The sequence below is a fragment of the Mycteria americana genome, chromosome 2, assembly GCF_035582795.1.
Source record: "Mycteria americana isolate JAX WOST 10 ecotype Jacksonville Zoo and Gardens chromosome 2, USCA_MyAme_1.0, whole genome shotgun sequence".
Classification (NCBI taxonomy): Eukaryota; Metazoa; Chordata; class Aves; order Ciconiiformes; family Ciconiidae; genus Mycteria; species Mycteria americana.
Window position 1 is genome coordinate 155596618 of NC_134366.1, and position 25561 is coordinate 155622178.

The 25561-nt window shown below is 44.7% G+C and overlaps 1 protein-coding gene across 2 annotated transcripts; it reads right to left on the reverse strand.

Annotated features, from left to right (window-relative positions):
* Positions 1 to 22516: 22516 nt before the first annotated feature.
* TMEM74 (transmembrane protein 74) lies at positions 22517 to 25167 on the reverse strand. Of its 2 annotated transcripts, XM_075495760.1 has the most exons (3): positions 25072 to 25167; positions 24776 to 24860; positions 22517 to 23983 (listed from the first exon to the last, which is right to left on the reverse strand). In XM_075495760.1, the coding sequence occupies exon 3, from the start codon at positions 23823 to 23825 to the stop codon at positions 22863 to 22865; it is 963 nt and encodes a 320-aa protein (XP_075351875.1). In that variant the 5' UTR covers positions 23826 to 23983; positions 24776 to 24860; positions 25072 to 25167; the 3' UTR covers positions 22517 to 22862. The 2 variants fall into 2 exon arrangements, with proteins under 2 accessions (XP_075351875.1, XP_075351876.1); XM_075495761.1 differs by lacking the exon at positions 25072 to 25167 and having other exon boundaries at positions 24776 to 24869.
* Positions 25168 to 25561: the final 394 nt, after the last annotated feature.

The window sequence follows — 25561 nt, forward strand, 5'->3', positions numbered from 1 at the left end:
AAAGAAGGTGTGGAAAGTGCAAATATCTATTAAAAAATCAGACAAGTGCAGTGCCCCAGGGAGCAAAGCCTCCATGGATCAACGTTAGTGCAGTGCTGCCAGATCTCGTACTGCTCCTCCTGTGCTGCGGGGCTGCTCTTTTGCAACGCTGGAAACGTACCCACAAGTGCTGGGGCACCCTCTCTACCGAGGACTTGGCAGCACAAGGGAGAAATGAGAGAAGCCGTACAGAGACCACCTGGTAGCTGCTCTTCTACCTCAGGTGAAATCCAACAAGTCTATATGCCTACAGACGCAGAGCTGTTCCTATTGACTTTCTGCATAAAGATACATGTTCTCTACCAAACGAATGAGCTCTTCACTGCCTACCTTACATCAAGGATGTAAGTGCAGAGAAGCAGGCAAAGAGGAAGAGTTTCTTCTACGACAGATGAACATTGCCAACAATTATGAACTTGATGTCTGAAGGCCATGTGGTGGATCTCACTGGGAGGAGACCAGGCCATAACAAAATCATAGATCTCATTTACAAGAGGTGAGATAGCTTGACAAGCTGTCATGCAAATCCATTTTGTGTGAGTTAATTTAAGCAGAAAATACATTCAAATGCTATCCTGGATTAGGCCAAATCCTGAACATCTGTTCCAACCCACTTGACTAGGCTTCACGTAAGGTGATGGGAGCAGCACCCTCTAGCCCCTCATGGGAAGATACAGTGTACTGAGGTACTTTGACAGAGTGCAGAGAAATCCTTATTAAACTGAGCCTAGGAGCTCAGATCTGGGGGATGTTACATCCCAGCACTCACCATACTCCCATCTCACCGCTCCGTGGGCTGTTTCTCTGCAGAAGAGAAGGGCTGTGGTGCCAGTGTGCCTAGATGTGTCTATACCTGTGAAGAACTGAAAAGACTGGGGGAACTCTTCTTGGGCAGATTATGTGAATTAAGGTGTTTAATTTAACAGTGTGTATAGTGCAGCTGCAGTCAGGAAAAGAAGTAGTAAATATCAGCTAAGGATAAAGAAATTTGCAGAAGAAACAGTGTTTCAAGGAATAAAAGGCACATCAGAGTGTGACAACATGCTTGCCGTCTTCTAGCAGTAGGTGATACTGGACCAACTTCAGTCTAGCTTTCATGTCTTTCAATTTTGCTTCCATACCTCACTTCGGTCTAACATTCATGTTTTTTCAGCCCTCACCTCTAGCAATCATTGCCTCAACCTTTGCCTCTACTCCTTCCTCAGTTGTGGTTTCTGAATTATTGAGACATCTTTTTTGCACCCCCTATGTACAATGATTCCTTTATAAACACTGTATTTACTAAGGCCTTAAGCCAGTACTCGGTGACGTTGGTAGGATTCATTCCACTGACTTCAGAGGACTTTGGAACACGCTTTCTCTGTGAATTACAATACTAGTTTCATTTCTTAACCCTTTTCTTAAGTGATGGAATATCAGTGTGGAAGCCAATATGTTCCCAACTGCGAGCTTTGTCTGGTCAGTTCCCGCAACAAAACCTGGAGAAGACGTACCACGTTGAAAGGAAGGCAGCCAAGGCAATATGGAAGAAAGCTGAGGTTCTGTTTTTCCAGTTTTGCGGGAAGGGGATGGTAATTGTGGTAACTGTTGTTAGTCTCAGGCCAGAGTTACAGTTCCCAAGTTGGGTCTCAGTCCCTGGTTCCTCTGAGGTCAGGTTGGAAAGGATGAATCAGAGGTGAGATCCAATGATGCATTAAGAGCTTTCCCAGCAAAAACAGAATTAGAGGAACAAGCAAAACCAAATCCCCTCAGTTAATGTTCTTTCCTGAAGTCCAAGAAAAACCAAGGACTTCATATGAATACATCAGGCTCCGAACTGATCTGCAACTTGAAACAGAAAATAAAGAGAAGTAGGTGCATCACCGTGATACTGTACACTGAAACTGCAAAGCACTGGCCCTGAGCATGTTGCACTTCTTTCTCTCTTTCACCTTCTATCTCTTGGTTCTCTCTGAAACTTAGCTTTATGCCTGTGCAACCGCTTCTGTGGACATTCGCGTCTTCTGTGTCCTCTTCACTAGGGTCCCTGTGGAGGGAGCCTAGCTCCCTCCTTCATTACCTGTGGGTGCTGTTTGTAGTTGTCTCTCCCGCTCATGCAACTTGTATTTCTCTTCTCTTAACCATTGCCCAGTCAATCCTGCTCTAAGATGTTTTCCCCTGCTATGGCATTCATCTTCTCATTCCCTGGGTAACTTCTGGTAACTTCTTTTCCAACTGTGACCAGAAAGCCTCCAAACAGTGGTGTGAACCATATCCACAAATGTTTACGGATTATATTAGGCAGGCTCTACATGCAACTTTAACACTCACTTCCCATTGGAGGGAGCAATGTCTATGGAATACATAAGATTTCTGCATCTGGAAAGCAATTATGTTATGTGTTTAATGTCTCTGTCTGCTTTTATTTGGGGTTTTGTCTTTAGTGTAACACCCCTCAGTGCAGCATCTGAGCATTTTTATCTTCTTCCTTCTTAATGTGCAGCAGCATCTTTTTTAGTTAAATGCTTATTATTGGTGGAAAGGTAGAAAGTGATTACTCACTGACTCAAATAGAAATGAGGACAGAATATAGACAAGAAGGGGGTGGGTATTTTCTGCTTTTTTTTTTCACTTGCCATTTAATTAAAATTTTTACAGAATAATGATTACATCTTTAATCAATTTTACAAGATACAATGTCAAGTAAAATGTTAAAACCTCATTGATAAATAAAATTACTCCAAAAAATCTTTATGGAGAAATATATGTTTGATAGATAGTTATTAATATGACATCAATGCCACTCAGCCTGAACTGTTTCCTGTTTCATTTGTGGTAATTAAAACACAGCAAAATGAAAAAAAGTGCAAAGAAAGTACAAGAACAGCAGAGAAATGGGGTTTTTTTTTTGAAGAACAGTGGGGTGGCATGGAAATTGTAAGGGTCCAGAACTAATGTTCACAGCAGGGAGGAGAGAGCTCACAAGCTTCAGTCAGTATTAAATGTTCAAGAATTGAAATGTTAGAGGTGGTGCTAGAGGTCAGGACCTTCTGAAGCGCTACAATAGGGCATTTTTATTGAGGTAAGGTTGCTGCTTCTGTCTTTTAATAAGATTTGAGACAATGGGATGACATGGCTGTGCTGACGGCCATATTAATGGTTTTGGTATGTTTTGGGTTCCACCACTGAACAGCTAGACCCTATCATTCAACATCAGAAGCTATTTATAAGTGATGTATTATTAAGACTGCATTTTTCTGTTCCAAATTAGAAGTTAAGTCTCTCAGTAAAGATGGGAGATGATGTCCCGTAGAGAGGGCAAGATGATACTGATCACTTTTCCGACACTCCTTTCCCTTGTGAGATGCAGCAGCTCCTGCCAAGCTCAGAAGAGGAGGAGTGAGCTGTACATCTTGCAGTTGCTTCTTGTAAATGCTTTGGGTCCCAGACCTAGGGAGCTGGTTTGTGGAAAAGAAGGGGACATAATTTCTCTCTGCAGCTACCTAATGGGGTGGTTAGAGAGGAGGCAGACAAAGGGACAGAGGTAGCTGTCACAACTTGCAACACGGGAAATTCTGGTTATATATAAGGAAAAAAATTCTTCATATGTGGTCCAGTGGTCAAACACTGGAACCAGCTGCCCAGAGACGTTAGGGAATTTCCATCTTCAAAACTCAGCTGGGCATGATCCTGAGCAGCCTAAACTAACTCTGGAGTCAGCCCTTCTTTCAGGAAGATCTTGGCCAAAATAACCTCAAGAGGTCCCTGCTAACACAAATCATTCTGTAATTCTATAACCCTGTCATATATCCTGTATAACCCAGGCATGCACTCTGGAATACCTTTACCTGATCTATCAATTACAGGTAAAAATAAGGAGGAAAGAGATCAGATTAAAGTGGAAGATGAAGGAAACAAAACAGACATGACTTGGCTTCTGAAATGTTCTGCACTGACTTCTCAGAATAGAAAAAATTGGGAATTGACTTCAGCATAAGACATCCTACAGCAGTGCAAATACTTACTGACCATAGTAATCATAAATTATGACAAAGGATGGGTTTTGAACATTGAGCCATTTTCTATCAGTGTAACATTGGTGCAGGGACAGAAGAAAGGCATTAGGTTCCTGAAATGAAACATGGCTCAGAGGACAATACATCCGAAATAAAACCTCAAGCTAAGGATCATAAAATCTTGTGTGATATCTATGCATACGATTCAAACAGAAGATACTGCCCGCACGTGTTGATGAAAGTAGTTGATGAAAGTATTTATTCTGAATTATTTCTGGAGACAAGACTAACAACAGTAAGATGAAGATAAGGCTTGGATGATAGGAAAGACCAGGAAACCCTCTCTAACAGGAGGTTTGTGAGGCAACTGAGAATATCAATAAGAATGGACGGGACATGACACCAGCAAAAGTATTGAAGAGACTCATCCTACATTTTTGAGGAGGTATAGTGGACAACCTAAGAAGTTTGCTCTATTATTAGAGCAACAACTGAGTTGTAAAGCTAAAGAACAGCCTTCAGAAATGTGTGAGCATATAAGTGCATCACAAGAATTATGAACTGCATTCTGTGAATTAATATAAGCCTAAGGAAAACTGAAAAGTTGGGAAAATTGCACTGTTCACATGGGATATTCTCTTTTACAAGTTACTTTATACTTTTTTCTTCCTTCTTGGGTCCGTCCCCCCCCCCTCACATTGCCAGGATCACTGCTCTCTGAATTTGTGATTAGGTGATTTCCTTTTGTAGCGCTTCAAAAATCACTATTTTGCTTCATTCTCAATGTTCGAAGTGCAAGACTGCTGTTCATTATGTACCTGACTTCTTCCTTACCTGATACAAAGGCAAGAGTAATGAATCAAGCTATGAGATTTAATTTTTCATGTCTATTAACACCTTATTGGCATGTTTCTTTAGTCAATTCTGTTAGAGTGATCATGCTGGGACTGGTTTATAATTAATTGGGGACCTTAAAAAAACACACAACAAAACAAAACAATGTGAGTTAGACATAGAATAAACAGTTTAATAGGAGATGCTTTCTTTAACACCTAACTCCGTACTCACCACCACCACCTCCTTCCATCACACAGGTATTTTCTCTCAGTAAGAGTGTGTGCTTTTTTTTTTTTCTTTTGGCAGTGTTTATCTTAGGGCTCTCTGTCTACTTGCATCTCACAAACAGTGTATCAGGGTTTATAAGGGATTTGTCATGTAATTGGGCAGTTTGGTATCCTAAATAAGTGAAACTAATTCCCTGGCCATATAGATGATGTATAGCGTTAGATCCACTTGAGTGGAAAAGATTAATTTGATTATGTTTCTCCCTCCTGCCTGTGAAAAATAGTTCCCTTAATTCTCTTATCTAATATCATGTGGCTTAAGTGCTGAGGTTCCTGGTAATTGCCTTGCGGGACTGTTCCTCATCTCAGAGACATCTGCATCTTGTGACTCTCCAGCAGTCTACTGAGAATTCCTTTACACTAATTTCCATCCCCAACTCCTAATTTGTCTCTCAGGCTACTCTAAGCATTACCTTTCAGCTTTTCATTTCTCCAAGGAAATTCATCAGATGTACTCATGCACAAGGGTAAGAACTAGCCTACTGCTCAGAGAAAGGCATCTCAGAGGCCACTTTTGATGTCTGTTCATGATCCTGTGCAGAGAAACCAGTGTTACTTGGAAGCAGGTAAGGTGGGCAATGCGATGGGTGTCAGCTTAGGTCTACGTTTGGTGTAGATACACTTGCAGCGTGGGATAAAGGGGCCATAGCAGGACAACTCTCATAGAAACAGCTGTGAGAGGCTCAGCAGAAGCCTCTGCCTCTCTGTGCTTGCTTGGAAGAACCCAGCAAAGGTTTGAACCCTAGGTTTCAAACTGGATCATCTGTTTATCAAGTAAGAGATGAATCCTAGGAGCCTCTGTTCATCCTTTCTGCATTTCACACTAGGCACAGGGAGAAAACACCCAGTTTGTGTTTGGCATTTGCAAGTGAATGCTTGTGCAGAAGAATGAAGGAGGCTGGAAGAGGTTCTCTGCTGCCTTTGGCTCTCATTTCTATTGCATTGCTTCAAGAGGTGCAGAAAATGCTGATCACTGAGGTGAACTAAGAAGCAATAAGTAAGTAATGTTATATAATAGCTGCGCTTAATAAAATGAGAGACATCTGTCAGTTCAAGCTCTACATTTCCCAAGAAGTTAAGAAATAACTAATATGAAACTGCAGCAGAGGCAGTACAGAAGTCTTCTTTCTGTAGAAGAAGATGTCTTTATTAAAAGCATTTTTTCCTGAGCTGACATTAGGCTAATTCCCCCCTGTCCATTCCTAATAGATTCAATGCTTGGAGTCAAATGCCACTTGACCTTGTAAAAATCTGATCACCCACTGGAAGAAAACCAAAATCTAACAATACAGAGTCTTTCTGATATAAGTAAATAAGATTCATTTACCTGCTCCCACTAACATGATGTACTATGTTGCTGCATTCCAGAAATACTGAAGCAGCCTTTTCTATAACAGCCATTTACCCTGAGAGAGTGCAAGATAGTCGGAGCACTCAATAGCAGCCTCTCCTTCGGCCTGTTCTCAGGGGTTTGAACAGTAGCAATTTGTTTTATGGGACATGGCACCCTCCTGCCCTGCTCATGCAAAGAATCAGCCTTTTGTAAGGCCACTCTGTGCATGCTCAGTACCAGCAGATTGCCTTTCTTGGCACACGCACACGCGAGCGTTTCAGAGGGAATGTACGCGCCTCTGTTTTGCCTGACAGATATTTTATTCATGTAGGGCTATTTTCCCTCATTAGCCATAGGCCCAAGTAAGTGTGATACATAAGAGTCCTAGCTCCAAGTTAACCTGGGGACGCTGTTATCCAGAGGCAGCTCCTTGGGGAATATCCTCTCCTCCCCTTTTCCTCTGGGAAACAAGGGGATGCACATCGTACTTCTCCCTGCAGAGGCAAGGGCTTACTCCACTCCTTGTGCCCACTAGCTCCTTGGCTGGTGCAGGGGAGCAGGGAAGAGATGCTCAGACTGCTCCTTCTGCAGCTTTGCACTGCGAGGCAGGGATATAAGGTGAGGGAAACGATACGTGTGGAGAATTGAAGCAAAGCGGTTATGGTACGTGACTTGCATGAGATGACCCGGAGGCTCTAATTCAGGCCAGTAAAGCATGCTAAGGCTTCAAAGAAGAGTAGTTACAATCAATTACTGCATCTAAGGTCACAAGAGACTGTAATTACCTCTCTGATCTCCTGTACTCTGATCTCACAGCACACAGGGCATCTATTGTAATTATAATAATTATTATAGTTATTATTACTATTATTTTAGGAAAACCATCCATCTTGATTTTAAAACATCCAGAGATGCAAAAACCTTGGTAAAGTATTCACGTGGTACATTACTCCAACTTGCTTAAACTACCAGTGCTGGTCAGGCTATAAATCCATCTGCTAAATCCAGTAGCCCTCTACTATCAATTTCTGGTCCCCAGTAAGTATTTACAGACTGGGCGAGAACATCCTGTACTTTTGTGTGTGTACCTGTGGTTAAACAATACAGAGCGAAGGTCTTCACTCCGTCGTGACAAGGGGCTTGAGCTGATACGGTGCTGTTCGTAAGGGTTTGCTTTACTGGTGCTGCTTGAAAATGCCAGATCATAACCCTCCTTTTGTCCTTTGCTTGTCAAAGATCAATGTATCATTTTCTGTTGAACTGCAGATAACAGTATGCCCTGCTTTCCTAGTTTGGTATAGGATAATACAGAGATCCCCTCTGTGTCTTTGTACATGGGTATATACCATTAGAATGCAGAAGAACTTAGAGGCAAAAGGCAATAATTAATGTGCCTGTAAATTTCCCAGGAGAGACTAATGTAAGAAACTTGGTCTTCAAAGTGCCTTTGTTTTAGACCTTGTTTAAGCTGTACTTTCTTCCTGCCTGCACTGATATAATTTTAATGGGTAATTACTATAGGAAAATACAGCTTCACCTCTGCACAAGATTTATTAACAAATCAAAGATCCTATCAGAATGGGAAATGCTGAAAGCATGCACATAAAAAATCAAGTTCTTATACATTAGAATCACATTCAGCAACCAAGAATTGTTACTAAAATGTTTTTGAAACACAGAATTGTTAGAACTGTGAATACAACCAAATCACAAAACCATAAAGAAAATCCCAGCCTGGTTTGTCCTAGTGATAGATGGTGTCTTTTCAGTAGGCCACTTCCACACAGCGAAATGAGGCTCCTGCACTTACCCTGTATATATATATGTTCACATGTACATGTCTGTTGGCAACCTTTCTTCCATAAATTTTGATCCCATTAACCAATCCCAATCTAATTTGACGGGGGGATAAATGTCGTATATATTGTTACATTCAGTGAACATTAGCAACTGAATAGGAGACAGGGACCTTTTAAGTGCTCCAGCTGAGGGAAAAATGTAGCGACAGCTCACACCTTATTAGACACCAGACAACACAAAGAAGCAGAAACAGCAACCTCATCTTTGGAAAAGCTTCAATTAACGATGAGACATAAATCTGCTGGAAGCAGCACTCCCTTCATCCCGGTGTTCGGAGGACCGCTCAGCGCAGCGCATCCCTGGGGGCTTTGCCAGAGGGGCAGGAAAGTGAAGGCGCTCACAGAAATCACGCTGCAGTGGAGACGCTGTTGTACTAAGCAAGCACAAGTTGGGTCTCCATATCAGTAAGATCAATTGCAATTGTAACCTCAAATTTCATTAGTGCTATATCTGTTTTCACAGCTATGGAAGAAATACTTCTCCCTTTCGGAGAATTTTGTAGAATGTGGGCCACAGGCATTGGCAAACCTCCCATTGATTCAGGGTCAGAGAATAAACCTCTTCACACACTGTAGTTAATTACAAGCTGTTTGCATTTTTAAGTCATGCTAACAATCCAGCTGGAGGATATAGTTTTTTATTATTTAATGCTTTTTTTATCTTAGGTCAGGAAGACTGTTATTAATCCAGAAGAGTCTGAGTGTCTCCCCTGGCAAAAAAAAAGAAAGAAAGAAAAAAAAGCCATGACACTTAAAACTTCAGAGGAGAGAGAGATTTTATCACGCAGTCACCTCCTGCACTGTAAAAAGTAAATAAGAAAGTGCATGACGCCATTTATGAGCTAAGCAAGTGGCAAAATAATGAAATGCCTTTGCTGATGGGAAGCATGAACTGATATATGCCTCAGATATCTGACTCTGTTAATTTAGAAGTTGCTTTCTTCAGCTGAAAAAAATGTTAAAATGCCCAGTGTCTGCATTTTATTTCTGGTGTTCATGAATCAAACCCACACAAAAATGAGGAGATCGAAATGCACCAGATAGATGTAGAACTGAGATGAGGATGATTAATAGTGTTGTGATGAGAAGTAAAATTGTCAAAGACTGCAGTTCATGACTAGTTTTAGGCGAAAAAAAGACAGGGGGGAATTCACAAAATGATAAAATTTAATTTCAACATGCTTGTGCAAAAGGCTTCAGCTTCTCATTTCACCTATTTTTGTTTCAAACTAACATAAGCTAAGCAAAATATTCTGGTTTTGTTGGGGGAGGCAAAAAACTGAAACTCCTTCTAGAGCACCTTGTAGTGCTTGCTTGTGTTGAGGAAAAATACCTTTTTTCTTTAGGAGACATCTCTCTTGGAACAGTGTTTCCCCTTTCATCTGTCTAGAGGCAGAGATCTCTAGACCCAGCCAGAGAGTGCTACAAGTTACGATTGCTGGAAGGTCTGTGCTCCTTGGTGCATGATGGCTTTAAAGTGCAATGCTCTGGCTTTGTCATAATCATACACCATACGAGGAGAGGCTGAGAGAGCTGGGACTGCTGAGCCTGGAGAAGAGTTCCTGGGGATCTTATCCATGCATATAAATACCTGAGAGTGGGGGATGAAGAAGACAAAGCCAGACTCTTCCCAGTGGTGCCCACTGACAGGGCAAGAGGCAATAGGCACAAACTAAAATACATAAAATTCTGTTTAATGATCAGAAAGACCTTTTTTTACTGTGCAGGTGGACAAACACTGGAACAGGTTGCCCAGAGAAGCTGTAGGGTCTCCATCTGTGGAGATATTCAAAATCCAACTGGACAAGCCATCTTGCTGAACCTGCTTGAGCAGGGGCTGGACCAGATGAGCTCCAGAGGTGTCCACCATGATTCTATGAAATGGCTTCTTCTCTACCAGTAGTTTTTATGAAACTCTGAAAGCTGACACACTGAGTGTCATCCAGTGATCAACTCAAAGGAAATGAATAGTCATTGGGACATGTTTCTGAGCAAAGAAAATTATTTCTTAACTTCTAAGCAATCTCTGTTTTGGAAAATTATTTGTCAGCTTGAGAGATAAGATCAGACAAAGCCTGTACTTCCCATATGTTTCTTTTGCTGCAGATGATTCAGCCAAAGATTCTTGAATATCTGAATCTGACTTTTAGACTATTATTTTGAAACACTTTGGGTAAAAACATATGAAAGCCAAACTTTCCTGCAGGGCATATAGACCGTTTTCCTACTGCCAGCACCAAAAAGATAAATTAGCTTCACTGCAGAAGAGCAGAAGACATTTTGAAGGTTTTCTAGAGATTAGTTTAATTAGCTAATAAACCAAATGGAATACACATATTTTATCGAGATAGCAGAAATGCATTATCTTGAACAATAAGCCCAGCATTTGCATGCAGCTCATGACAGCAAAGAAACTGTGAGTAATACAAGCGACACAGAATTAACAGGAGAGGAGATGCTGAAGGAGGAGAGGGGTGAGGATACAGGCAGGCGCATTCAGCTCAAGCTACCTTTGCCCAAACCTAGATGAACCAGGCATGAGGCACTTGCACTCCACAAACCACGTCGCTGTGTTGGTATGCTGAGAGGCACCGTACATTGCTTGGGCACTGTGCCAAGCTCTGCGCTGCTTGGGACCAGAGTTGGCTCTGTGTCCAGTTAACTCAAAGGCTCAAATAGCTATCCAGTTAACTCAAATAGCTCAAGCAAGGCTCTGTCTGTCCCCACCCACACAGGTATGCCCCGAGAAGCAAATTCCCAGGAGCATCTTAGTTTCTTCCCAAGGTGCTCATGAGTCTATAACTAGTTCTGAAACAAGCTGAGAGAAGGGAAACAGATTATAAAGTAAAGCAAGTGGGACACAGGAAAATGGAAATGAGAGATTAAAATTATGCTAATAATCATTAAATAATCTTCTGCTAGGCCTGGCATTGGCTTATAAAGGGGCTGGTACACAAGGCAGAGAGGGACTGCAAGGCTAGGAGAGGTGGGGGGAACGAAGGACAGAGAAAAAATGGAGGACAAGCAAGATCCCCCTTCGGTACATCAGAAAACTACTGGATTTGTTCAGCGGTTCCTGAAGCCACTGCCTAAGGTTTTGGGGTGATTTGTGCCTTAGGGAAACTTGGAGAACATAGAGTGTCCTCAAATTAATTGCAAAATCAACTTTTATTCTGAAAGATGACAGAATGATGTGAGAGAGAATTTAAGGTCTGTCCAAAGCAATTACATTCAAGGAAGTCTTTGCCATTACCGTCACTAGAAACATAGTTGGTCTTAGTGTAGTGTAAGAAACTCCTAGCAACTGGCTGTCCCCTCCATTAAAATAGAAAGGGATAGGGACCTTTGAACACACTGAATGTAACTAGAGGATATCTTTTATGAAAAGGAGCCATTGCTTTCAAAATCAGGACTTTTTATTATTGACGATAAATTGGTTTACTAGTATAAAGAATGACTAATCTGTGATTTTAGTAAATAGATACATTGTGACTCAAAAACAGTTGACCACCACCAAAACATCCGTAAGTCATTGCTTTTGCATTGCTGTGTAGGGGCCTGCCTTTGGTTTTCTTTTTTTTTTGATTTACATTCTTGATTGGCCTCCTGCATTACAACAGCATCAATCAAGCTGACTAAATTAAATTCTGTATGAAATGTGAAATCTGTTTCCCCAATAATTATTGACTGTAGCTATTTACATTATTAAATCCATATTCCTACCTGCTTGCTGATAAGACCTTCACACCCCCCCTCCCATTTTCTTCTTTTTAGTTCCATATACTTTCTCTGACAAAAGAAGAATGAAGAATATTTTTCTTATTTTTTCCCCTTCCATTCACCAAGATCAAATAATAAGATGCACAGGTAACTGCGAATGCTTAAAATACCTTCATTAAAACAGGAACTAATCCAAACATTGTCCTATATAAATGACAGTAAACATCTTGGATGAACATAGCAATTAGCTTGGGGATCCCATGAGAGGCTTCAGCTCAAGGTAACGAGAGATGCTCTCTCCCTCAGGGCTGTGACAAATTCACATCCTGTGGTGTTTGGATACAGACCTCCTTACTTGCAATGCATCAGTTCATCCTGCGTGTAAATAGATGACTATAGTTATTTATGTAAGCTTGTTGTTATGTGTCCTAGCACTTTTAAATGGGATGTGGGGCATTTCCAGTGAAGGATTCTTAAATATTGTACAAACTTTCTATGTTGGTCCTCCATGGTCTGGATTCTAGCCTTCACCCTTGGGAAAAAAAAAAAAAAAAAAAAAAGCCACTAAAAACTGTTCTGTTTACTGTGGTTAAGACGGTGACTTTGAGCCACAGCCTTGAGCTATTACCGCTGTGCTGTGGAGCATCCCCAGGAGCTGTTTATCTCTCTGAGTCACAACTCCTTTCCTTTCATCTTGCTTTGTGCAGGAGCAGGAACTTATTACCAGCCTCAAATTTTATCTTGGGCTACCTCAGCCACCCAGCTGAAAGGCAGGCTTAATCCCATCTGAATTGGAGGGGACTTATAAAATAATTTCTTCTTTATTCCTATGCACTGGACCCAGAACCAGATAATAGGTAGGACAGCCAAAGAGGAGGAACTAGTTCTTTGTTGGGCCACAGAGCACACACCACAGGCATGTCCATTGATAGATGAGATTTGGGCTCTCAGATGAAAATGTATAAATGAGATCTCTGTGGATATTTAAATGGATATTTAAGACTCTCTATGAAAACAGAAATATATTCCATTATCCAGGCTCAGGCATGCACTCCCAGAGCTGCAGTGGTGCGATGTGTCAGCCCGACGCTGCCCACTGCCACCAAGGCAGTGGTGTTCAAGTGGTTCTGTATGCGTGCGTGTGTACGTGAGGCTTATGAAGGACTGTGGAGCTGGCATCAAAGTGTAAAGCAAGAATAGCACAATCAGAAATAATGTATGACCCTGAACCACCCCAGACGTGAACACAAATAGGAGTTGTCTGGATAGAGGAAGATTGACAGCTCTTTGAATCCAAGCACTAAATAAAGACATGCATTTGTGGTGCTCCTAGAAGGACTCTGGTTCTAGAAATCAATGCAAAGATTTGTTCAGCCCAATATGTGGCATTTTTCTCCCCTTCTCAGACAGACTAATTTTACCCAGAAATTTGCTGTCTGCATTATATCTCCTCTTCTTTTTTCTGCAGATGATAAGGCATTGTCCAAAACTGACTTAATAACAGCAATAAGAGAGATGGATTGTCACTTTAGGTTACTCAGACAGTGGCTAAAGTTAATAAAGGTTCAGGCTGCTTCTTTGTGCTGCAAATGCTGCGCAACAGACCAGCCTGCTGAGGAGCCCAGTCGGAGGTGCTGGGCCCCAGATCACTCCTCAAATGCCAGGATGGTGGCTGCGGCATTCATTTTCTCATGAAGACATCTGACATTTGCTTCTCTCCATACTTCTCTGTCCCTGCTGGAGAGCTAAAAGTGTAACCTCAGCACAGTCAATGTTCTTCTCTCACACACCAGGACAAGAAATACCATTAGCGTGTGAATGATGTATGAGGTGAACGGTTCCTCCCTTTTTGTTCAGGGGTTGACTGTGAGCTGTTCCCTCCCTCCTTCCCTCCCACAGTCCATCACGGACCTAAAGCTTTGACCCTCACTCTCTGCAATGCACTTCTATGCACAACTGCTTCCCAACAGGGGCTGCAGAATTAGGCATAAGGCAGCAGCATATGACAAATGATGCTCTTTTTGTAGACTGTGCAGAGCTGGAGGTCAAACACACTATTAATAATTCTCTGACTTTTTAAAAGCTGTATTTCCTCCATTTGTTGGCAACATGATTTGAAAGGTCTGTACAAGCCACTTATAACAGCAGCTAAACAGAGGCATTTCAGCACTGTCCAATATTGATTTTTGCCTGTAACTTGCCTCTTTGCTGAGACTGGTTTCAATATCCTGTGAAGTTGAAGTGAAGATATTTCCCATCTCAATAGCCATGCATGGTCATTTGATACCACAGATAAGCCAGCAGTATTTTCCTTAGTAACATGGTTTGGCTAAAAGAGCAAGAGTGCTACAAAATCTCCATCCCAGACGATTGCTGCCCGCATTGAAGAAAGGCTGAGTGAGGAACAAATGGAGGTGGGCTGGAGTGGGGAACCCAGTCACCAGGCTGTTCACCAAGCTCAACCTGTACCCAAAAAAAAATGAACACAGTATAGAGCTGGTACAGCAGATTATTTCTGCCTCCAGACAAGGGGTCCCAAGGAACCAGAAACTTCAGTAAATTCAAAGCACTAGTTGGTGCGCTCCCACAAAACAGAAGTTTAAAGGAAAAAGACATTCAGGAAATTCAGCAAATCCTTAACCAAAGTTAAGGAAACAAGTGTATGTGAAATCAGAAAATGTGAAAGAAAAATAAGCATTGTAAACATTGGTTTGGCTAATCATGAGTGACCTAAAATTTAAGAAATTTCCCCACTGGGGAAATTAGGACATATATTTAATAATTTTTTTTTTTTTTGTGGGGCCAACAGGCAAGGACAGCAAGTGAGATCCTGCTACAAGACAAAAAAAAAGGTCATGAGGAAGTGCTCTAGACTTATACTAGAAAGAAAAGAGACAAAGAATGGGTTTTCTGCTTTGTGGGGAGAGAGAGAGGAGGACAATTGAAAATGACGCTGAGAAGGCTGAAGTGCTTCAGCCTATTATTTCTTCTTTCCCTCATTAAAAAATCTAAAACAATTCAGACTATCCATAGACTTTAGAACTTATTAAGAACTTAGGCTGGTAGAAAGCAGAAAAGGAGGCTACATAGATACATATTTTCAAATCATGTAAGCCTTATAAAATTCACCCGAGTGCTCAGGGAATTGAGTAAAGCAATTTCACAGCCACGAGCAATTATCTTTGAGGACTGATGGAGGGTGAATGAAGTTCCAGAAGACTGGAAGATGACCTCTCAAGAGCTCTTCCAGCCACGGTTACCATTCCTGTAAGGAGGGAAAAACAAAGGTAAGACTGTGACTTATTGATCCATAGTTCCCTCTTTGGGAAGCCACAGCAGCAAAGCACCTACTTGGTATTCTCACTATAGGCAAAGCATAAGTTTTGAGAACACGGGGTCAGGCTGGATCAAATCAAAGGTCCATCTATCACAAAACTGTCTCTGATAGTAGCCTACAGCAGATACTGCTGTATCTAAAACAAGGTGTAGGGCAAGCATGCACCAGCATACTGTCTCAGCTCTTAGCAATCAGAAGCTTAGGGACTTACAGAGCTAGAGACTTTGCATCTTTCTGCTAATAGCCCTCCGTGACCCTTAATAGCCCTTAACAATTACTAATCAAGAGATCTTAAAAGTATTGTCTTTATTACATGAAATCAGAAGATAATACATAGAAACTGAAAATAGTCACGTACTTTCTACTACTCTGCCTTTCAGTGAATATTTTTTTGCTCCCAGCTTGGATATATTGTTATCAAGTATACATTCATTTCATGAACAGCTAATCCTTGGGAAAAGCAATACCAAAATGTCAGGATAGCTACTTGATATTATTTACATTCGAGCACAGTTACTCTGGCTAGTTTGTCAGAAGCTGCTTCACGTTAGAGTTGAACTAAATTTATTTTAAGCTATAAAGAGACAAAAGACAATCTCCTGTAGATGGATACACTGCAGTTGGAGAATAGTGATTAAAGGACTTTATTTACATTTCTAGCTGATCAACATCTTTTAGATACTTCTAATGGGAAGAATTGATTTTTTTCCTCTACAAAAGGGACTTAATCAATTTTGCTTCTGGAAATGTTTTATTCAACAATAGCTAAATTTCCCTGTGTACACATCTGTCAAAGCAGAGACTATTATCGGAAAAGAGAAGCCTTTTGTGCTGATATAAAGATATCTGTTTTATTATTTCAACAGAAGCCTATTGATTTTTTTGAAACCTTAAAAAAAAGCTTACTATAATACAAATGTCTTAAATGTGCAAAACCTTCCCCAAATTCCTGCAAATATTAGCAAAATTTAGTTTGGGTTGACTTTGCTAGGATTTTTAAAAATTATTTTGTACTTCAAAGTTAAACTTTAATGGCATTCTTCAGAAAAAAAATATATTTGCCATCCCTTTTGTATTCATTTCTTCTAGACATTTTGCAATAATTAAGCTCTTTCTGCAGTGCTGGACTGTGACCTAAGGCCTTGGTTTCTGTCCTCAGATCTCCAACTGGCTCTCTGGGGAAAGGAGGTGAGTCACTTCATCTGTAAAATGGGGGCAGTCTATGTTCTATACAGCACTTTGATATCATTACATTATTCAGCATACATAACATTATGTATCACGCCCTGCGATATCTCACTTCTCAAGCAGTTGCACACATGCAGACGGAAGCACTTTCAGTGCTGGTCTACGGGTTATAAACTGGGTGCAGGTGAATTAAAAATACATGTATTTGTTAGATTGCCATGCCCTTATTCACAGCGATGACCAAATGCCTGTGAAGTGCAACTCAGTTAATGGTAATACCTCAGTATTTTTACCATACATAAAGGTGGACAAATTTGCACATAAATGAGCAGAAAACTCTTTACAAGTCTTTAATACAGCAGACCTGCAGAAGTATTTTAACTGTGGGTTTGTACTGAAAATCTAATAAAAACATGCATTATTTGGCTGAGTTTCTACAGCAGGCACCGCGCTTATGTTTACCCAAACAAATATTAACCCGGTTCATTTCAGAGAAGAGGTTCTTGTCTTGTCTGGTTTTATGCAAATTTATACCAGCCACAATTTAATTTAAACTGATAAGAAAATCAGAGAAGTCTCAGCTCCCTGCATTCTACAGGACTCTTGACCTTGCCAGGACTTATAAACATGGGGAAAAAAAGTCCCCGTGAATATAGCACATGAGGATGAATCCTTCAAATTTAAAAAGATAAGATTAAGAAGAATCCTGTAAAAAAGAGTAACAATGAATTTAGTGTTTGCTTTCAGTTCGAAAGCCTCCCAGATCTTTAAGCTGATGGATTGTCATATCTATAAATACACCTACTCTCTTAACCTCTTACTAACCATGGGTTGCACACCATAGGCTACATCTGACACCAGTGCAATGTTACGGCGGCCAATTCGGTCACCTCAGGGACACATTTGTAACTGCTATAGCAGTAACAGCCTGAACCTGAATTACAAATCGGGGCCCTGTTGTACCCAGTACTGTGGAAACTGGTAATATGAGCAGACAGCCCCTGCTCCAGCCTGGATCCACACCCACCACAGCACTCCCACCCACGCTTTGATTCATGCGAGTGAGGCAGGAAAGGGTCTGATCCTGTCACACTGGAATGAAAAGTGACATTACAAGGCATAACCTGCGTGGCATACCTTTGTACCCATCTGGGGGCGAGTAGGGGTTGTCAGAGGTGGTTAAGGTGCTTAACTGACATGCACTGGGCATCTGGGAGAAACAAAAAATGCAAGCCAGGAGCAAACCCTGGCTCCCTGGAGGTCCTGCTCAGCTGCTGGCGCTGGTCCCTGCTGGCCCCGCACCAGCACCCCGCCATCGCTGCCCCAGCCATGGCATACTGGTGTCCATTCCAGAACGGGGAGGTGAATCCGCCGTGTCTTCCCTGGGGCGAGCCGAGGTGGCCATGCCCAGCCCGCAGCCCTCCAGGAGCACTGCTCCCGCCTCTCCCTGCACCACCCGCTGCCACTGGTGCTTCCTGGGGACCCCACGTCCACCCACTGCCACTGTGACCAGCGCTGGGCCAGCACCAGCTGCCACCCAGCCCTGGCCGCAGCAAAGCCAGGCCTGGGTGAGGACGTGGTACCAAAGTCGTTACGCACATGGTTATGGCGGGCAGGGGCTCGACACTCACCTCCCGCCACAGCACCTCCCTGGCCTCACGCAGCCCCGGCTGGTCCCACTCTCCTTCCTTCTTTTAATTTTTTGGTTATATGGAGTTAGGCAGGACACTGGCGCAGTGGAGTTTTAAAGCCTGCATTGTCTGGCAGTTTCTGACTGGGAAGGAGCAGCCGGCAGGGATACGGTCGCTGGGCGAGCTCAGGACAAGCTCGGTGCACCAGCGCAGCTGGATCTGGAGCTGCCTCTTGCCAGGCGGCCCTGCTCCCTGCGCGGGCCCTGACATGGCTGCCGGTGGCGGAGGGCGAGGGGCTGCGCCCGCGGCCCGGAGGGGAAGAGCCAACCACTGCAACCGCTGTTCAGCGAGGAGCAAAGAGGACCGTGACGACAGCGCTCAGCTTTATAGACTTTTATTTTTCAATCTGTACAGAACACTGTTGCTATTATAATAAGGCATCAAATGCATTGTTGAAAAGCTCACGATGGACTGTGACGTTTCGCCCTGTCGTGGGTCAAAAAGGAGCTTTACAAGATTAAATCGGTTGCTTTCCCAGTCGGTAAACTTCATATTCATTACAGACAGATTTTTAAAAGAATTACAAAGATTAAAAAACCGTAAACATATCAAAAACGGCAACAACCCAGCGTAGCTTCTTAGGAGAGAGTCTCAGGCATTTCTGCTGCTGGCTTCGGGCTGGCAGTGAGAAGGCAAGGCCGGCTGCGCCTGGGAGCCGGGCTGGGCGCCCGCGGCCCCGGCGGGGCTGGGACCATGTGGCGACGGGCCTCCTTTTTGGTGAGAGTCCCCAGCAGGTGCCAGGCAGTTCCCAAATGGCCAGCCTCAGCCACAAACGTCTAACCGAGAAAAAGAAACTGAGAAAAGGGTCAGCGGGGAGGTGTTGGAACAGCGGGGAGCCAGCCGCAGGCTGCCGGCGCCTTGCCGCAGCGCGGGGCAGCGCGGGCGCCTCGGCCCGGCTGCAGGCCCCCGGGTCCCTCCGGCAGGAGGGCAGAGGCCAGGGCAGGGCCTGGCCCGCGGACATGTCATGAGGTAGAAAATGGGAAAGTGTCACGTTTCGCTGTTAGGGTCGGTCAGAAATAAACTGACTGACGGCACAAATCCTGGTATGTTTCCAGGGTACTCCAGGGGGCACCTAAAACCCACCTGGTATGCCCCAAAATTTACATCCCCAAAGAAGAAAGCTCTCCAATGATCCATGCGACAACTTTAGCCCAGGCAACAAAAAAAACCCCAACAACCTTTCTCACACTTGTACCCTTAAAGCATTTAATTTTTGAGCAGGGGAAATCAAATTGCGAGGGTGCACGAGAGGGCAATTAATTTCCCTTGGCCTCAGCCTTTGGTACCGCCTCGTGCGAGGTGAACGATGCGAAGGCTCGTCCACCGGGCAGCGGGCTAATACATTCATTTTCCACCATCGGCCACCAGACAGCAAGTGTTTTGGTCTCTGTCGCACCACACAGCACGAGAACCTGAGAGTCCAGAGGCTTTACATCGCACCGCCAACCCACACAGTCCTGTAATTGGTAAAGGTATCTTCTTGGGTGATCAGAGAAATGTCCTGAGAGTTTTTAACTGCTAAACTCCTGCACTCTGAAGGCCTTCCTTCGGCTCTTTCATAGCACACACTTAACACCAAAATAAAGAAACTCTCTTAGTCCTGGTACTTAAATTTTCTTACTCCTCACACTTCTGCAGTGTATATTTAGATTATTAGGTTGACTTACGTTTCCTTAAAATGCTCAGGGAAAATTTGAGGGTTCATTTAAGTACTGCAGGCTCATGATCTGTGACAGGCATTTTACAACGTGTCAGAAAACTTCTCACTTGATAATAACATACTGACAGTCAGGGGAGCGTTCCCTTTTCTAGTGCTAATAATCAGCATTAAGGCATGCCACGGTTCCTACAAGAAATCTGTGATCCTTACAGCTTTAGCTGTCATCTTTCTGCAATAATGGAATGTACTCCAATTTTATGCATATGTATCATTAAAAAATAAAAATAATGGCTCTCAAAACCACCAGGATCAGTTTTAGAGCTTCTGTCGCATAGGTGAGTACAGTGATTCCCGTTAGGGGCCCAGGCTGGTGGAAGGGTTTTCATCCCCTGCGACGTCCGTCCCCTGCCCCAAGCTGTCCTGCTGCCCCCGGCTCCGCACCGTTTGCCCTCTCGCTTGGCACGGCTTTCCCTGGACCTCCGGAGGCCACGACCAGCCCCTTCCCATCCCCGGGGCAGGGTGGGAGGCAGCGCTGTCCCCACTGCCCCACCTTGAGCCGTGTCTCTGGCCCTGCAGGCAGTGTCCACGTACCCACCATCAGGCAAAGGCCAGCTAAGGAGGAGCCTTCCTCCTCTGTGTCCTTCTTCTCAGGCTATTTCCTTCCTCACTCTCACCAATCACAACAGGCTGAAGGCTTCTCCTTACATCTGGAAGCTATTCTATTTATTTACCCTAGAAATTCAATCCTGAATCCCTGATGACACATCCAGAGGGATGTAAGCTCTCCAAAGACAACTGTGGAGATGCTGGCCACTGCCGAGTTCCTGCCTGCAAACACACTCCGTATCATGACATAAACTGGAAAAATCATCTGCTAGGCAGCAGCAGCACCTAGTAAGGCTGCTCATTTAATTACCAAATAACACTGAACTAAAGCAGCGGTTAGAGCAGATAACATAGGAAGCAGCATCTCTTTCGCAGGGCCAACATGAAAGCCTGGGTACCACACCATGCTATTTAGTGACAAAGGCATGAATCTGGAGCAGCGCAGCTCCTCGGGCCCTTGGTCGAAGGCACCCGCGCCAGCACCCACAGCCAGCAAGCAGGAGGGACTGAACTAGGTGAGTGCGAGACTCAGGTGCTGCACGTGTCTCCTGACACGAACAGCCAGAGAAGAGGGAATGAGGAACCAGGTGGCAAAATAGCGTTCAGCCTCTCCGCACAAGGAGCCCATGTTTCTACCTGCCACTTGTTATTCTGAACCTTGTGCTGCCACATACTCCTGGGTAAAAGGGGCATAAAGAAGATCTCCTCCCCCCTTCCTAAGACAACTCTTCTCAGGTATGTCACAGTGGGAAAAAAAGTATAATTTAAAAAATATTTGATATTCCTCATATTTGAGACTTAACTCACGACGGACAAGGCTGTGACAGTGAATCACATGTTTCTACTAAGACTCTGCAGTCAGGGACTGTAACAGACAGAGCTCCTCACTCATGTTTGGCTTTGGCAGGGACACATATATATTAACATACATATATATGTTAACAGGACATGTATATATATTAACCACTGTTCAGTAAGAACTGACAGTGGTGCATACAACAATCTTTCTTGGTTTTCTCAGCACTGCAATAACACAACTTCAATGTTCCACAGAAACTGGCTGATAATAAAGTAAATAGCATCAGTGGTACAGGTTTTTGCCTACTATGCCACAGAACTGTGATTAATAACAACATGTACCCTTGATCATCCCCTTTGTTGAGTGAGTCCCATGTCAGCCAGTCCAATTGCCTGATATTTAACCTTTGTATTTCCTGACAATTTATTTTTTACAAATAAATTGGGTTTTATTGAACGAGCCCCAGAAAGCTCCTTCCTGACCTTTCCTTGCTGGTTATGGGAAGGCTGAGAGCCTAGTGACATAAAACTGAAGTTTCAAAAGGACTAGTAAGATGCAGACAGCCCCAGTATAAGCAAAGCCCTGCAGCTGAGCTTGAATTTCTTCTGGCATCTGTACTAAAGAAGTGTTCAGTCTCAGCATCCCCATGCTTTTTCACTCTTTGGGTCTTCTGAGACTCCAAACAAGAGGTCAGTTAATTCAAGTTATGGCAGTTTTCATACAAAGACATCTGTCCACCAGGAACTAAACTTCTTTTATATGGGTCACTATAGCTATCAAAAGTTAATGACTATCAATCATTGCTAATCTGAACTGAAATGGAGCCACTGACCTCAAGCTGAAAGAGCCTTTTGTCTCCTACCAATACCATGAGCCATATGGTTCCCTGCCCTTTGCCTCTCATTTTATATTTTAAATAATCTTCACTAATTGTACAATTGTTTGAAAATATGGGAGGTTTGTGGCAAGTCATGACCAAGTGGTGTTCTTTTTTCCCTTAGCACTCACTCAATAGAAGAGAAGGGATCAGCTTAAAATTAAAGGATAAGAAAGCATCTCTCTCAATTAAATATTAGCCCTGCTATTTGATTATTGGTCCTGCTTCTTGACAGTCTACCAAGTAGACTGTTAATAATCCTGCAGGGTGCAATAATTAACAGCTTCCAAAGTGTCAAGGTCGTTTCTGTTCTATATGGGAGTAATAAGAAAATTACATAGGCAAGACACCAATGGAATGTTTTATATTAGGATAAAGGAGTATCTGAGGAACCTACTTATCACAAATCTCTTTTTATTCAGTGGTTTTCATTATTTTATATCAGTTGCATTTTCTGTGGCACGTTTTCCCTCTACAAGTGCTCATATGCTGCAAACATTCGATTATAGAGCTTAAGAAAAAACCATTCTTGTCAGACAAATAAACTGCATCACTAGCTATCTTTAGCCGCATCTGTTTTCTTTAATGAAACATATTTTCCTGTAGAAATGCTGCCTTAAAAATCATGACCACACTAATTATCTACGGCAAGCACATCTTCCTCAACTAACGACAGCTCGAGCATATTATCGTTTGCACCAGACTTCATTCTGAAATTGAAAGACCCATAGAGCTTCGCAGACTCCTTGGAGGATGCAAACCTGCTCCTCCGGTACAGCTCCCCTTTCCACATGGACATCATCAGCAGGCTGGAGAGCACCACTCCCCCCAGGGTTAAGAGACACAGCCCAGCGATAACACAGCGGTCCAAGTGAGCCCCGATCCTAGCGCTCTCGTTCTCCAGCCTCTCCATCTCCCGGGCAGCTACAGTGTTGGGATCCACAGTCACATCTCTGGGCACCACGTAGGAAATGATCACCAGCAAAATGCCACTAACCAGGAACAAAATGGCACTAATGAACCCGTAGTCCACGGATTTCCCGGCTGCCACCTCCGAGGCAGCGTCGTCCTCCTCAGAGACTAAGGAAGGAGAATCGTGCACCCACTCAGGTGGCAGCTCCCTGCAGGAACGCTGCTGCAGAGGGGCGTCCTGGCAGCGGCTGCCTGTAGGACTGGGGGGACTTCTTGCATGCTCCAGGTTTACATTTTCATCCACGTAGGTGAATGATGTCTCGAGTTCCTGGGCACAGCAGCAGGCTTTCTTCTTCCCTCCATCCTCTTCCCCGGGCAAGCGCTCGGGTGGGTGGCAGGGCTGGGAGGTGCCGGGGGGTGCAGGGTGCCCCCGGGGAGAGGTGCCCGGGGGGGAGGGCTGGGGTGCCGGGCGGGGCTCAGCCACAGGGCCCCTCTGTGAGGGCTTGCAATGCCTTTCACAGTGCAGGGCTGCCACGGCAGCGGCTGCTCTGGGGTCCACCTCACCCCCCTCACACTGCTGCTGCTGCTGCTCGTAGGGAGAGGATGGCAGGCTCCAGCCGGCAGTGGTGCCCAGGGGCCCCTGCCTGCTCTCCTCGGCCAGGTAGAGAAGCTCCATGCAAGCCATCGACCTCGTCCTGGCGAGCCCCGACTCCTGGGCTACCGCATCCTTCAGCAAATGCTGCCCCTGACCCGCTGAAGCGGCTTCACGGTACCAGAGCTGCTGTATCTCAGAAATCTTCTACTCTTTCACCAGCGTTTTGTTAGGGACAGGGCTTGTGTCAGCTGTTAAATGATTAAACAAATCCTCTCTGACATTCATTTCTTTTCAGTCTGCAAATGAAATAGCAGAGGGAAAAAAAAACAACAACAACAAAACCAAACCCGACAACCTCATGATGTTACATTAATAAACCAAAGAGAAGATAACGCAAATGTAATGCATCAGTCTTCCTCTCAACTGTTCGAGGGGAGATGGCAAACACGATTGTTTTAACCATGCATTTAAGACTGCAATCCTCTTGCAGATCCGAAATCTATTAGGGAGTCTAATCAACCTTTGACACCAATATCCAATTAAGGCAGTAAGTCATCTACAGAGCACAGGATAACCAGGATAACTGTGCAAAATGTCAGAGAAAAGAGACGTCTGTTCCTTTAGGAGCAAGTAACTCCCCCACCCCCTTCCAAATAAAGAATTTTAAACTCAGATCCACAGACTAATTAGAAAGAAACACGCAAATCCCATGTAGCTGCGTAATCCAGGATCTGTATTCTCTGGTGGAAATCTGATAATCCTATGGGAAAAGCAGTGCTTTCCTATAGCAGATCTCCAGTTTGATTAAGAGCTTTCGGAATGAAATTATGCCTCAAAGACTGATGACTCCAAGACGGCTATCACTTCTCATCTGCAATTAATTCGTTATTACCCCCTTCTTCTGCGCCCCGTCCCCCCTCGAGGCGGAATGCCCGGGGTCATTAGGAAAAGCCTGCAGCCCAGCGAGTGCGTTGCACGCCTAGAAAACACATGTGCGCCTACAGCACATACGTGACCGACAACAGACGCTGCTCACTCACGCTCTTCTCGGGACCTCAGCGGGAACCGGCCACGCTAGGAAACGCGATCCCCGCCGGCGCGGGGAGTAGCTGGATCCACACGCAACTGTGTGACCCGAGAGATAGGGAGGTTACACCGCGCAGACACGCACACACACACGCACGCACACCCCGGCGACAGGAGCACGCCTCCTCCGCCTCCGCCTCCTCCGCCTCCGCCTCCTCCGCCTCCCCGCGGGGCTCTCACCTGCCTGGCACGGCGGCTGGCCCGCCCGCCCGTCCGCCCGCCGCGCTGCCCGCCCCGCACACCCACCTACCTCCCTCCCGCCTCCGCGACCGGCGCCGCCCGCCGCGCCCCACGCCCGCGCTGCGGCCAGCGCCCGGGGCACAGCGGGGCGGCGGCGCCCGCCGAGCCCAGCCCAGCCCAGCCCAGTCCAGCCCAGCCCAGCCCAGCCGGGCAGTGCCGAGGCGAGCGGGCGGGGGGGCCGTGCCGGCGGGCGGCGGCACGCTGGGAGTTGTAGTCCGCGGGCGGCGGGCGGCCGCGCCGCTGCGGCAGCGCAGGGAGCCGCGCCTGGCCGCGCCGCCGCCCCCCGGGCGCCTCCGGGCCGGGGCCGAGGGCAGGGCGGGGGGCCGGCGCTTCCTCCTGGCCCTCGCTGCCGGGGCTCCAGCCGTGCCTCAGGCAGCCCCCTCCGAGCCCCAGGTTCCTGACAGATGGGTTTGGAGAGCAGCTGCAATAAAGCGAGCCTTGTGGGGTTGCTCTGGTGCGGCGCCTAGCTCGGTCAGCACCCAGGCTTTTTTCCGTAATCA